Below are 14717 nucleotides of genomic sequence, written 5' to 3' on the forward strand. Positions count from 1 at the left end.
ATGCTGGTGGGTGGAGGTCCGACAATGGGACCTTTCGTCCCGGGTACTTAAATCAGCTGGCGAGAATGATGGCGTTCAAGATCCCAGGTTCTAATATCCATGCTTCAACCATCGATAGTCGAATCAAATTGATGAAGAGAATGTTTCACGCACTTGCGGAGATGCGTGGCCCAAACTGTAGTGGTTTTGGGTGGAATGATGAAAAAAAATGCATCGTCGCTGAGAAAGAAGTCTTTGACGATTGGGTAAAGGTGCGTTACTAGATATTTGAACACTTGTTTGATTATTTGAATACATGGACTAATAATTTATTATTGCACTTATACAGAGTCATCCGGCGGCGAAAGGCCTCCTTAATAAGTCGTTTGTCCACTATGACGAACTGTCGTACGTGTTTGGCAAAGATCGTGCAACAGGAGGTCGGGCTGAGAGTTTTGCGGACATTGGGTCAAACGATCCTCCTGGGTATGACGCAGGAGCTGCTGATGCTATGCCAGATACGGACTTTCCGCCAATGTACAGTCCGGGATTGAACATGTCGCCTGATGATTTGATGGAAACAAGAACCGCTAGGGTCAGTGAACGTAGAAATGTTTCAAGCGGGTCTAAGCGGAAACGTCCAGGACATGCCACAGATAGTGGGGACATAGTTCGTACTGCCATTGAGTATGGAAATGAACAACTTCATCGCATTGCTGAATGGCCTATCCTACAACATCAAGATGCTACCCAAACACGTCAAGAGATTGTTCGACATTTGGAGGCCATCCCTGAGCTCACATTGATGGATAGGTGTCGCTTAATGCGTATACTTATGCGTAACGTCGATGACATGAAAGCTTTCCTTGAAGTTCCCGACCATATGAAGTACCCCTACTGCAGCCTCATTCTTCAAGAAAACCAATGACTAGTTAGTTTGTTTTATTTGTATTAATGAAATTTTTCTTACTTGGACTATATGTTATTCTTCTAACTTGTTATGTCTTATTATATAACGAACTTTAAATTCTGTTGAAGTTAATTAGTTTGTATTTTCGTTTCGCTTTAAAATGTAATGGTATGAATTGTTGTATTATCCTATTAATGTAGTGTTTTCGTTCAAGTTTTTTTTTTACAATATTTATAAGTTGCTAATACGTGGAAATAATTTGGTTTAAATACGCTAATGAATTTACGGATTTACGATTTAATTTTGGACGACATAACGTAAGAGAATTATATTTTCAAAACCTAGTTACAGAATTATGTTTAGATTATTCTAATTACATAATTGAATATTGATCATGAAAAAAAAATTATATATTTTTTATTCTTATATTAACATTCCTTATTTAAAAAAAAATAACATAAATCTAATTAACGTAATCTTTGCCCCAAACAAGTTTTATAATAATACTACAATCATAACTCTTCCTCCAAACACATTTTATAATAATACTATAATAATAATCTTTCCCCCAAACACATATTATAATAATACTACTATAATAATTCTTTCCCCAAACACATATTATTATAACACTACTATAATAATCCCTTTCCCAAACACATACTATTATAACACTACCAATAATAATTCTTCCCCCAAACACATATTATAATAACACTACCAATAATAATTCTTCCCCCAAACACATATTATCATAATACTATCAATAATAAATCTTCCCCCAAACACATATTATCATAATACTAGGATTATCATAATCCTTTTCCCCCATAACTCTTTCCCTCCCCCAAACACACCCTAAGGATAACATGTCTTTCTATTAGATTATGGGCCTAAATATTGTTTAGTAAGTTTGACTAATTAATTAATTATTAAACCCTAAACTTATTAATGGTTAGCACATAATTAACAATATGTGCGTTGGGAAGTCCAAACAAAATAAAATTAAGTAATTAATATTTTTTTAATGCAGGGTATTTAACTAATGAGACAAACCACCACATAAACTATTAAATATTACACAAAAAAGAGTAAGAAAAAAGACATATAAATTGATACCTAAGTAACCACTAAAAAATTGTCTAGTTGGAATTTGAAATCCAAAAAGTACTTTTTCTTTAATCTCATATTTAAAATCTTAAAAAATAAATTACTTTTTAAATGTTAAATTTAAATTTGAAATAATCCAAATCTAGAGTTGGGTTGACATAATACTTATATTATCGACTCTAATTCATCCACTAACCGTGTTCTATATATTAAGATTATTAACTTAATTATATGTAGTATCTAATGCTTAACGTTAATTGAAATATATAACTTATTGGGTACAAAAATTCTTTTTTCTTAAAATAAATTATACATCTATCATGTTAACTTACTAATAATGTGATGTACATTTGTTAATTTTTATCCAAAACGAGCTACCACTACTTAATTATGATCCTAATCAAATTTAATGAAAAATAATCTCAATGCAATTACCATATCACTTTAACTTTCATTTATTTAATGAAAGACACTCTTTAAACGTAAACTTTTGGGAATAATTTCAGTGTTTAAAAATAGAAATACAACTTTTAAGTATAATTAAGTAGGGTAATTAAAACCTACCACAAAATTTAGGAGTAGTGTTAATAATTATTATATAACATAAATTTTAATAACCCAAATTGGGTTATCCAAATTGCACTATATAATAATATACACACAAATGAGAAAAAAAAATGGGGGAAAAATATGTCCTCCCTCATTTAGTTTCCTTAATTCCTAATTAAGAAGTTGGGATTTTGGATCAATTGATAAGAGCTTTCTTCATGCTCCAGGCAGTGAGTTTTGTAATGGTGACACTGTCTGTTCCATTGTTGAAAGCATAGAGACCAACGCTGTCTCCAATGGCTAATGTTGGATAAACTCTTGCTGTTATGCAACCCTTCCCTTTAATTCCAAAGCTTTCTACTATTGAGTGATCAATCTGTAATTATTTCACAATTTTTCATTTTTCATTACTTTGTTTAATATTATATGGGTAATAAACAAAAGAGCATAAATTACCACAAAAATGGAAAATAATCAATCGATAAAAGTTGAGTTTTCAAGCTTCAAAACAATGTTAAAATTGGATCTTAAACTTATAACAATTATAGGAAGCGTACTCCAAATTAAATGATATAAATAATTGAATTATCAAAATTGTACGGTTGCAAAATTTCTACGATAATATAAGTTTGATGGTCTAATTTTAATGCTTATATAAATTTGAAAACTTGCGTTACGTTTTATGATTATATTAAAAGCATGAAGGCTTATTAATTTAAACTACGACCGTTACCAATTTCCTCTCAGTAGATAATTGGATGAAGATAATGCATAAATTAATTAACGAAGAGAGAATAATCTTACCAAGCTTCTTAGTGAAAGATTTTCACGAGTTGGATCAACGTCTAAAAATGCTCCGTATGTCGTCTTGTCATTATTGGAATTAAGAGAAGACCTAAAATGCATGAAGTAAAAGAGTTCGAAAGTGAATAAATATATGCATCTTAGCATTAATGACTTTTGTTATATACACCAAAATAATTAATGACTTGAACTAAAATGAACTAAAATAATTATAATATATAATTTATGGTACCTGCTTTGGTCACTGCACATGAGTACAACATATTTGTGTTGTCCTTTGAATACTCTAAAGGAGACAGAAGTGTACTCTTTGAGGTCATTTGAAGCCAAAACTAAAAGCCCAAATGGACCAACTGATCCACTTTTTGTAGTTGATGTTCCCTTTTGGCTACAAAGCAACTGTGGGTCTTTCCATTCAGGTTTCAATATTTCAGCTTTCTTAAAATTTTCCACTTTGAATGAAATCTCCACATCTGCCTGTAATTATATATATCAACAAAGAAACAAAACCAAAGATCCCCAAATCAAACAACCCTTCTTGAAAAGTAAAAAGTTATTATACCTGTGCCGCTGTTACACCTTTGGCTTCAACAATTGATCCTTTCTTCAAAACTTCATTTGTCAATTTAACTTTGTTGTTTCGAAGCTTTTGAATTTCTACAACTGGCCATTGAATGAGTTGTTTTCCAGATGCATCTAGCCAAACAGCCCTTGGAATTGCCTACAAAAATAGATCATAACCCAATAATAAGGAAAGAAAGAAATTATACATAGAGTATAGCCAATGGAATCTTAAGAACTGAATCAAAATTACCTGGACACCGGACCAACCCTTCTTGATATCATCATCAACACTTGAAGATTCATTGACCCAACCCCACAAAACCCTTCTCTTCTTCTGGCTGTCAAAGAATGTTTTTGAAGCATAATACTTTCCATAATCATATCTTAATCCATTGTAACTTTCAATTGATCCTTTATTTGGAATGTAAATGTCTTTTTGCCAATTATATGTTCCAACCGTATAAACGTCGTGCTTGGTATCATCCAAGCTCACCTTCAGCACATGCTTCACCTGCGATCCATACACTCTCGTCTCGACACCTTTTCGACCGGTTTTTGCCACCGGGAAGAAATCTGGACACTCCCACATTCCCATGCCATCCTTGTAATGTAGGGGGTGGTCAACCTATAATAAGAACCTAAATCAATTTTAAATATACCTTAACTCACAAATAATATCATCATTTCGTTTAACGTAACCTGATTCCACTTGACGAAATCTTTACTTCGATACATGACAGCGAGTCCACGGGCGTCAAGTTTGCTCCCGACGATGACTCGCCACTCCCCGTCGGGACCGATCCAGGCAGTGGTGGGGTCCCGGAAGGAGCTGGCATTGATGTGGTTTTGTGGGGTGGGGGCCATGAGAGGATTATTTGGGGATTTCACCCATTCTCTTAGATATGGGTCGGAGAGGTTCTTGGGGACAGCCAAGTTTTGAACTTGTTGGTTTTTAGGGTTAATTCCTGTGTACAAAATGGCCGGTTTCTCGCCGGGGAGGATGGTGGCGGATCCCGACCAGCAGCCGTTGATATCAGACGGCTGAGATGGGTAGATGGCGTGATCATGGGGTTCCCAATTGATCAGGTCCGTTGATGTGGAGTGAGCCCATACAATGTTGCCCCACACTGCTCCTTTTGGGTTGTATTGGTAAAACAGATGATAAATTCCTTTGTATATCATTGGACCTAAAGTATTCCAAAATTAGATATACGACAATGATATATTTGGAATTAGACTATAACTTTGGTTTCAAAATTGTAAATACTCTCAACAAATTTTTATTAGTCAGTAATACTTGATTTTTATCAGTTGATCTCAGTAATGCTTTTATTAGTCACATGGTTTCAAATTTCCAATTTTATGTTCCAAATGATTATTCTATACAACTGTATCAAATAAGTACACACAAATTTTTTAGACGAGAGATTTCATCCCCGTCTCACATAATATCACAATAAAAATAGAGTGCACCAAATATTGATAAAAAGAAAAAAAAAAATAATAATAGGTTGAGTTTGTTAGGTAGAGAAATGGAGGAAAAGTTAAAAGAAGGAATTATTAGCAACTTACCATTTGGATCTGCATTTTTGCAGTGAATTCCATAGCCATATCACATGTCAAAGAAAAAAGCTTCAAACTTTAATTAGAAAGAAGGAAACCCAAAAGAAAAAAAGAAGAAAAGAAATTGACAAATTACCATTAATCCAATTCTTGGGAGGTTGAAAATGATAGGAAGTTCTATGAGGTTGTTGATGGTGGTGCTGATGATGATTATGATGAACAGTACTGTGAGATGTTTGAGCTCTATAAACATGGTGAAAAGCTTGGAGTTGCAAAAATTCATGGCCAAATAAGAGAAAAAAGAGAAAGATATTATTCATGATCAAGCAAAGAGAGGAATAAGAAGCCATTCAAGAGGGGATATTAATTACATTTGTGAAGAAGGTGATGAACTTTATTAAGTTATATAATGGGTTTTTGGCCAAATACCTATATTTGTAAATATAGTTTTGATTATGATTAGTTATATATAGAGGATAGAGAGAGAAAAAAGGAAGAAACTAAGAAATAGAAATGGTGGGTTGTTGGGTTGATACTTATCAATTTTGAAGATAATTAAAGATTTTAAAATTTTATAATTATGAAGATTGCTTTTACTTGGAGAATTGCTTATCCATCCATTGATGATCATTTAGTTTTCTTTGTGAGCTAAAAATGGCTTAGACACACACATATATAGAGGAAGAAATCGAGGATAGAAAGATAGAGTTTTTACGAATTTCATATTAGATTATCATCGGTTGAATCTTAAAATCAATTATCTACGAGATAATTATTAACTCATTTATATTATTAGGAGAGTTATTAGATCTTCTCCATTTTACTAGTCAAGAATTGTAGTTTCAATTAATTTCTTTTAAATAGTTAATTAAATCTTTTATTTTTTTTAATATTTTCTCTAACTTTTAGATCTTATTAATTAAATTACTTTTTAAGAATATAAATGTATGTATTTATTTTATTTTTCTTTCACATTCATCTCGCATATAAGTAGAAAGAAACAATATACTGATGTGACGACACACTTCCACATTGAACATATGCATCCTATTTCGAAGAGTTGCATCCCATTGACATCAAATGCATTAAGTCATTTAAAATTTCAATCGAAAAGTCACAGCCACTCGATGAAGGACAATGTAGAAAAATATGGTTAAGTATTTGTTTGGCGAGTAAATAACTAAAAGAGAGGAAAATATAATTAAGTATTTGTGATTGGTAACGAAAATTTTGATGTTTAAGTTAGTGTGTCATTGATTATTGAATTCAACAAAAGTTTACAAAATAAAGTTTGAGTTACTCACATTATGTTAGTTGTTACTTCTCTCACCATTGGTTCGGCTCTCGAATGGCGCCTAGTATTTGCCTAGGATCAGTTTAACGATTATATGGTATTAAAGCAATTATGACTTGACATTATAGACCGTCAATATCAAGTAATAAGGCTTAGTTATCCTCATATTGATTTAATTTTTTTAAACTCTCTATCTGTCAACCCAAAACTCGAAGATTTTATTTTTGAAACGTGTGGTAACTCATGTTGCCTTCTAATTCTCTCTTAAGCTTGATCCCACTCGTAGGCTTAGGGCTTACTTGAAAAGAACAAATTTCACTATTATTGGTTACTTAATAACTTATTTATTATCAATTAATTTTAGTTATTATATGTCACGTTTCCGTTAATCATCGTTAATATTAATATAAATATCGTTTTAATTACTAGTTATTTAATTGAGCTACTAATAGACTGCCAAATGATATTGACTTTGTTTATTAATTAAAATGTCAGAGAAGTAAATAGCAAATAATTCATAAGTTACGTTGTATAGAATTAAACACATACCTAAGAATAACAACATTTTTGTTCTACGTCTATTTGACTACAAATGTGAAGCTTCTTCGTTATAATTCTATCAAAATTAGTATTTAAATAAATATTCGTTTTCAAGGACTAGAAAAGTAAATATAGTTTAAGACTTTTTCTGCAAAATAATAATTTGTTAGACTATTTATGTAATATATCTAAAGAAGTTAGAGGTAAATGGGCCCTATCCACGAGAGTAGTGATATGGGCCAAAGCCCATTAGTATTAGACGGCAATCTATGTTTGGACCAAACATCGCGAGCCCAAAGCTGGAAAATACGGTAACTTTTCACACTAAACGGGTTGCCAAACATATCTCAAAAGTTACAATCGAGCTTTTTTTTTTTTTTTTTTTTTTTTTTTTTTTTTTTTTTTTTTTTTTTTTTTTAATAAATTACTAACATTAGTGAAAAACTTCCATTACATGTTTATTTATTTTTCTCTCTTTCAAAATGTACCCGAGTTAAAAATCAAAACCATTGAGTCTAAGGACGATAAATTCGTGTATTATTCTATCAATATAAAGTGAATGTAGAAGGTTAAGTCACTCATCATCGTAATTGTTATACTAAAAAAAGTCAATAAAAACGTGTGTTTACGAACGTAATTGTTGTGTTATGATAAATATAAAACATATTTGGGTAAATTAAATGAATAGGAGATATTATAAAATCATGAATTTTTATGGAAAGTAAAAACAATTAAAAAAAATGCTCAAAGAGGAAAAGATATAGAATAATATTTAATACATTTGAAGTTTATTTTTCAAAGAGCTTTGTATGAATTCCACCTTAGAAATTAGATTTAAGTAAGTACACTTTTATCATTAGCTTATTAATTTAGGTTGAGAATATAATTTATTTTATTAAATAACAAACAAAAATGTCTAAAAAAATAAGACCCACATGTTTCCCTGTAATTTTGGAAGGAAAAAAAGGGGTAAATCATGATGGGATATTTATTTGACAAAATTTACATTTTCATTTCTTCCTTAAAATACTTTTACACTATTTAACTATTTTCAAAATTCTTAATATGTCTATGTATTAGGAAGATAACCTCAAGTAATTTTCAAAACCCTAATATGTCGTCGTATATGTATCGATTTCCTAAACCTTAAAATGATGTTCAACGTAAGTCTTAATTTTTCTTTTTTTAATTTAATTTAAACTAATAGGATAAATAGGGTTTTTAACTTTTCTCTTTTGTATCTAGTAAATACGTAAAATTTGAATTTTTCGTCCAATAAATTTCTAACACATTCGTAGGCTATTAACTCACAAATATATATCGTATACAACAATTAGAATTAATACATTGAATGTCAAAATCAAAATTCTTCGATATAATAGGAAGAAAAGAAAAAGGTTTTTTTTTAAAAAAAATCGAAATATTTGAAATCATTGGGTGATGAAATTTCAAAATTATCATAATTATAATTTTTTTATGGGGTCAAATTTGGATCCAAAATGATTTGATCACGAAATAAGTTAAGGCATATATATATATATATATATATATATAATTTAGTAAGAAAAATGAAAAATAAAAAATAGCAGCCGTACGATAAGCGGATTGGGTAAAAAGGGGGGCCCAGGGAAAGCAAGTGTCAAAAGGAATTATGCCGCCCCCATTCCCTCTCCAGTCAGGCACCGTGAAGGAGTCTGCTCCTCACAGACCACTCTTAGAATGACACGTGGAGTTGTCGGGTCAAGTACGGCTTCCCTGACAGGTCACTCTCACGAGCATGCATGTAGACATGGAAGAGAAGAGAACACCGTGAATATTAACAACACTATTTTCTTTTCTTTTCTTTTCTTTTCTTTTTTTTTTTCCCCTCTCTTCTGACAATTTATCTAAATAAATTCTTGTTTTTTTTTTGTTTTTTTTTTTGTTTTTACTTACTATAAATTTTTTTATTATAAAAAAAAATGGAATGAATAGTAAAAATAAGAATAGAATAAGAAAAAAAAAAAGGAAAAAAGCAGCGTGCTCCTGAAAGTCATCATTAGCCGTTGACTCTCCTCGTTTGTCATTACCCCATACATTTTCCACCGCTTGATTAGCCATGTCCCCACCCCCTTCTCATTTTTCTATTTCTTTCTCTCTCCTTTAAATTAAAGTTTTTTTTTTTTTATATATATAATTTTTTAAAAATAATAAATACATTTATTTCGTGTTAATATAGGTGATAAGTATATTATTTTAGATAAGTTTTGATTGTTTACGAGAGTTAATTAATGTAATTATTGAAATTAACTATATTTTGCTTAATTTATAAACTATTTCAAAATTCTTGATTTATTTTTATTATTATTGCTTTGTTGGTATGAAACACAATTTTCAAGAAATAGGAGTGTGCTGTGTGCCTAAAATTAAATACACTATTCGATATCAAACTGTCTCAATCTATTTCTAATTCTGATGGTATGAAATAAATGTTATTTACAAATTAAAATGTCCTCATCTTAATTTTCTCACTAATGAGAGATGATCAAGCTTAACATATTACATTGCTATTTCGTATTAACATCACATCAATTTTCAAGTATTTACATTGTGTCTATTTATGTTTAGTAGATCTCTATTTTCAATTATAAAATCAAATCAGATGTATTTCTTTTTGTTTTATGTTGAGGATTTCATGAATTTGCCTAAGGCAATTGAAAATTAAAAAAAAAAAAAAAGAAAGAAAAGAAAATATATTTAATTTAATTGGGAATCTTTAAAATTAAATTGAACAATCATTCAATGTGGGACCCTAAAACTTGGGTTATGCCTTCTCGTGAAGGCTCAGTGCTTGTGATTCAGATTTTTATCATTAGCCTTTCTCTCTCTTCGACTCAGTCACTTCCCATCCAAATTAGGGCGAGAGCTCCTTTATTCTCACCCGTGGTAAAACTTTTCCTCAATAATCTCCAATCAAAATCTTTCTTTTTCTTTCTTTTTAATCCATTCTTAATTACTCTCTAATTAATATTTTCCTCACAAAAATCGACTCCGAACTGATCATTGTCACTTTAACAAAGCGTCAAACTGACCTCGACATCAATCAGTAAGGATCGGTCGGTCGAGTCAGTTTAACACTTAAAAATACTTTTTGAAAATTCTCGATTTGAAATTTTCCAAAACCGACCCCTCTTGTTTTCTGACCAACTGACTTCGGGTTGGTTGATCAACTCGGTTTTCAATCTATCATGCTCATCAATAAAGTTAATTATAATATAGTATAAAACACTCCTAAAATTTTTTAATTATCTTTCCATTTTACTACTAGATTTCAAAAGGTTCCACTTTTTTTAAGTGAAAAAATTGAAATCGATCCATTAGAAAATTAAAATCGAAAAAATTGATGAGATAAATTAGGGAGAAGATTTTGTTAGTATCATTTACAGAACCCATTTGCAAAAGTATCATACACATGCATTAGATAGATAGGTATTACCACAAGAATGATGTTGCAAATTATATCGTGTGTCTTTTGATTTTTATACATTAATTATTTTAACATCTATCTATACCCATGATTATTATAACGGAGAAGAAAACAAATCTCTTCGAGAATTTTTTTCTAAATTTTAATTAATCTACTTTCATCATTAAACACTAATAAAAAAAATAGATTATTATAGTTTTTCCTATTATTTAACATATAAAATCCTCGTGCAAACATAAGGCATACTAGATCACATAAGTCGTTCTTTGAAATAGATTATTAGGGTAGATGGATACTAAGTAACAAAATAAAACAATCACCAACCCTATTGAAGATTAAAATAGTAATCATTTGAAGTTAATAGGTATAGTTTGAAAATCCAAAAACCCTATATATGAATGTAATATAACGTTTATAAAACCAAAAGAATATAAAGACCATAATTAATTTTTAATTTATACACGTGATGGAGATAATTAATTAAGTATTAGATTTGATTTAATTTCCAAAATTTACATATAACTTTTTTGTCTAAGGAAAAAAAATACTATATGGTTGGAAGGCCACAATCACAAGTAGTTCACGGGACCTAAAAATAAGAGCCTAACTAAGAATCCTAGAAATATTGTACTTCCTAATGGTACATCCTCATATTATTCCTTTCATTTATTTCTTTAACTATTGCTTTTATTAAGTTTCTCAAATACCCATTAATATAATTTACTTCAAGAATAAAACCCAATAGAGACAAATGAATTGGTTTATTCAAAAAATAAGAACTTATGTGTTCCATAAAATAATAATAATGTTAATTTATAACACATGGAAGTTTTAGATTCATAACAATATATATATATATATATATATATATTGACAAAATGAGTTTTGAGTCAAACATGGTCTACAAACAAATATTTTGAAATTTTTATTTATACTTTTTGAATTATTTTTTACTAAGGTAATTACTTTTTTGTTTAATTCCTTGAAAAAATTATGAAGTGAAAGTTTGAATTTAATATGACATTGACACTAATAATGACTAAGAGGGATTTATTAATTACTTGGTAGAAATTGATATGTTAAAATGGGTAAATTTTAAAATCTTAAAGAAAAAAGTTGTAACATATTTTTAGACCTAAGAGACAATAATTTGAAACCATATTAAAAACTTGAAAAATTAATAAAATCTAAATACAAAATACAAAATCATTCATACAAACTAGTTTTTGACATGATGAGTCAAGTACTATTGTTAGTAGGTGTGAGAATTATTGTTCAATATATTTGGAATAATGAGGAATCCATAAAGTTATAGTTATTTGAAGAAATTAAAGAATTAATTAATGGAGGAGGTGAAGAATTTAAAATAAAAGAAAAAGTTAGTATGAATATTAATGTTGAAAGTTGATAATAAGTTAAAAAGGAATTGGAATTGATATATAGGGTGTGGGTGTAGAATGGGGTCAATTTCGGATGGCCTTCAGTTAAGGGGTCACAAAATTCGCCAAACTTTTTGACATAAGAGTCAACTAATTGCATATCTTTTCTTTTCTGCATTGGACATCGTAAAATTCAAGTCATAATCTTTCATTCATTCATTAATTAATTAATTAAGCTCTAATAATACCTACTGATGTCACATTGATCTAAATGAGATTAGGGTTTTTAATTTTCAATCATCTCCTTTAGTTTAATTGCTTTTTATTTTAATCAACTCTTTGTACTTGAATAAAAGTCCCCCCCCCCCCCCCCCAAGTCAAATTACAACCCAACTTTTTATTACCATTTCATCATATCAAGAACTCGTTCGGTAAACTTCTCTAATTTTTCATCACTTGAAATTATTGTTGTTAGGGTAGATTTGAAATAGTAATTGGATAATTGAGTTTGCTTGAAGTGGTAAACTGTTAGATAGATGACTAAACTCGACCCAAATTTCACACCCATAACATAAAAGAAAGGTTGGGTCAAAGGCCAAACTGACTTCCTGAGCTTCGACTAAGGACAAGGTTGGAGATAAGGAAAAAGCCTACATGACCTACTCGATTTGGATGAGGTCGAAGCTAAGGTTCACCATTTGATGGAAGAATGCAAAATTCATGCATGCCTCATCCCATTTGGCTCGATAATAAACCAAATTTGACATCAAATGACCCTGATTTATACCTTTGTAAAAAAGTTTCTAGAAATACAAGTAAATTCATTTGCATCCTAAAAAAATATGTTTGTTACAACCAAAAGTTTCTTAATTACTTAGACACCAAGGCATTGTGGCAAGTAGTCCACATTTATACTAATGTATAATTGTTTAGGCTTAAAACAGTTTCTTCTATCCAATTTTTGATATCAACGATCGTTAATTTTTTTCTTATCTCATTTTTCTTTATGTTGATAGCCTTAATTTAAGTTGATCTACATATGTTTAGAAAGTAAATACTATTAATCTTTTATTGTTTTAGAAAAGAAAAATATCTAATTAACCACGAGTAACAACAATAAATTAAATTAATAACAAGCGTCATTTCAAAAGAAAAAGAAAAAACACATAGGTTAAAAATAAATGAACATGAGACACACTTGGAAGCTAGCAAAGTAGCTTTATATATATTACACGACTCCCAATTGTGGCCACCTATATATATCCTACAATATAATCATTAAAACATTCATTATTATCCTTAACTTAAAGAAAATTAATTAATAAAAGTCCGAATGATTTACATAACACAACATTGAAACTTTAATTGATAATGGATTGCACTAAATTGCCTTGCTGTATACCAAACAAAAAAAAAATATAAATAAAAGATGTGACAAAAAAATGATGGAAAAAGAAAGATCATATAGTAAGAAAGAAATTTTATTATAAAAAGAAAAAAAAAAGTAAAAAGAATAATAATTAATGAACCAATGATATATATTTGGATTTCAATTGCATGCAAACATAATAATGATGATGAGTTTGATTCCTTGGAAGTGTATCAAAATTAAATGCACAATAATATTCAAACCATATTCATATATATATATATATATATGTATGTATGTATGTGTGTGTGTGTGTGTGTGTGTGTATATATATATATTCTTTTTTGTTTACTTTAGGGGAAGAGAGAAAGGAAAGGTGATAGTGATTAAACATTAGGGTAAGCTGAGAAAAAAATGTCCAACTTTTTCTCATATTCAAATAAAGGAAAAAGGGTAGTTTTTGGGAAAAAAAAAGAACCCAATAATTTTTATTATTTAACAAACTTTCTATTTGTTCGTATGGATTATTCAACATATTTTTAGTGAATGATGTAAATAATTTGTATGTATTGATATTATTGATTTGTTTTATATTCTTTTATTTTCTTGATATATAGGTTAATTTCATTTTGCAACTCTTTGTCGAATTGGAGAGGAATTGAATAGATATAGGATAGCTAGCAAAGAACATGAACAAGTCTCAAAGATTATAATTAAAGCATTATGTACTCGTTTCTTCCATTGAGATGTTAAATTATCAGTTGAAATATGCACACATTTTTGTTAAGTCGGGTTGTTTCCTTTTTAATATAAAAGTAAAAATTTGAACACCTCATGTGAGAAGATGTAAACAATAAAGTTGATGAGAATTAACCATCTCTGTGAGGTATGTACTCGTGTAAAACATTACAAATTTTTTAAGTTCATATTGCACTATGATACATCTTCGAAAAATGTATGTTTACTTATATTACGATAATAAACAAATATAGTAATCTATCTTGGCTATTATTGTGACATTTTAATATATTTATAAGTATTTTTAGAAGTTTTATTATTTAAAATAAAATTTCTTAGGATAATCACTAATTTTATATATGTTTTAATCGATTAAGTCACGCAAATACGTAATTGTAACGTTTAGAACACAAATGAAAAATAAGAGTAAAATTAAAATTCATAAACAACAA

At 29.5% G+C, this 14717-nt stretch overlaps 1 protein-coding gene across 1 annotated transcript; it reads right to left on the reverse strand.

Annotated features, from left to right (window-relative positions):
- Positions 1 to 2630: 2630 nt before the first annotated feature.
- On the reverse strand, positions 2631 to 5880 carry LOC103500807 (beta-fructofuranosidase, insoluble isoenzyme CWINV1-like). The gene is made up of 8 exons (XM_008464235.2): positions 5616 to 5880; positions 5489 to 5497; positions 4616 to 5103; positions 4167 to 4541; positions 3915 to 4073; positions 3585 to 3829; positions 3353 to 3443; positions 2631 to 2924 (listed from the first exon to the last, which is right to left on the reverse strand). Exons 1-8 carry the CDS (start codon positions 5827 to 5829, stop codon positions 2745 to 2747), a joined length of 1761 nt encoding a protein of 586 aa, XP_008462457.2. The 5' UTR covers positions 5830 to 5880; the 3' UTR covers positions 2631 to 2744.
- Between the last annotated feature and the right edge of the window lie 8837 nt (positions 5881 to 14717).

Source organism: Cucumis melo, chromosome 1, assembly GCF_025177605.1.
Source record: "Cucumis melo cultivar AY chromosome 1, USDA_Cmelo_AY_1.0, whole genome shotgun sequence".
In the NCBI taxonomy this organism is placed as follows: Eukaryota; Viridiplantae; Streptophyta; class Magnoliopsida; order Cucurbitales; family Cucurbitaceae; genus Cucumis; species Cucumis melo.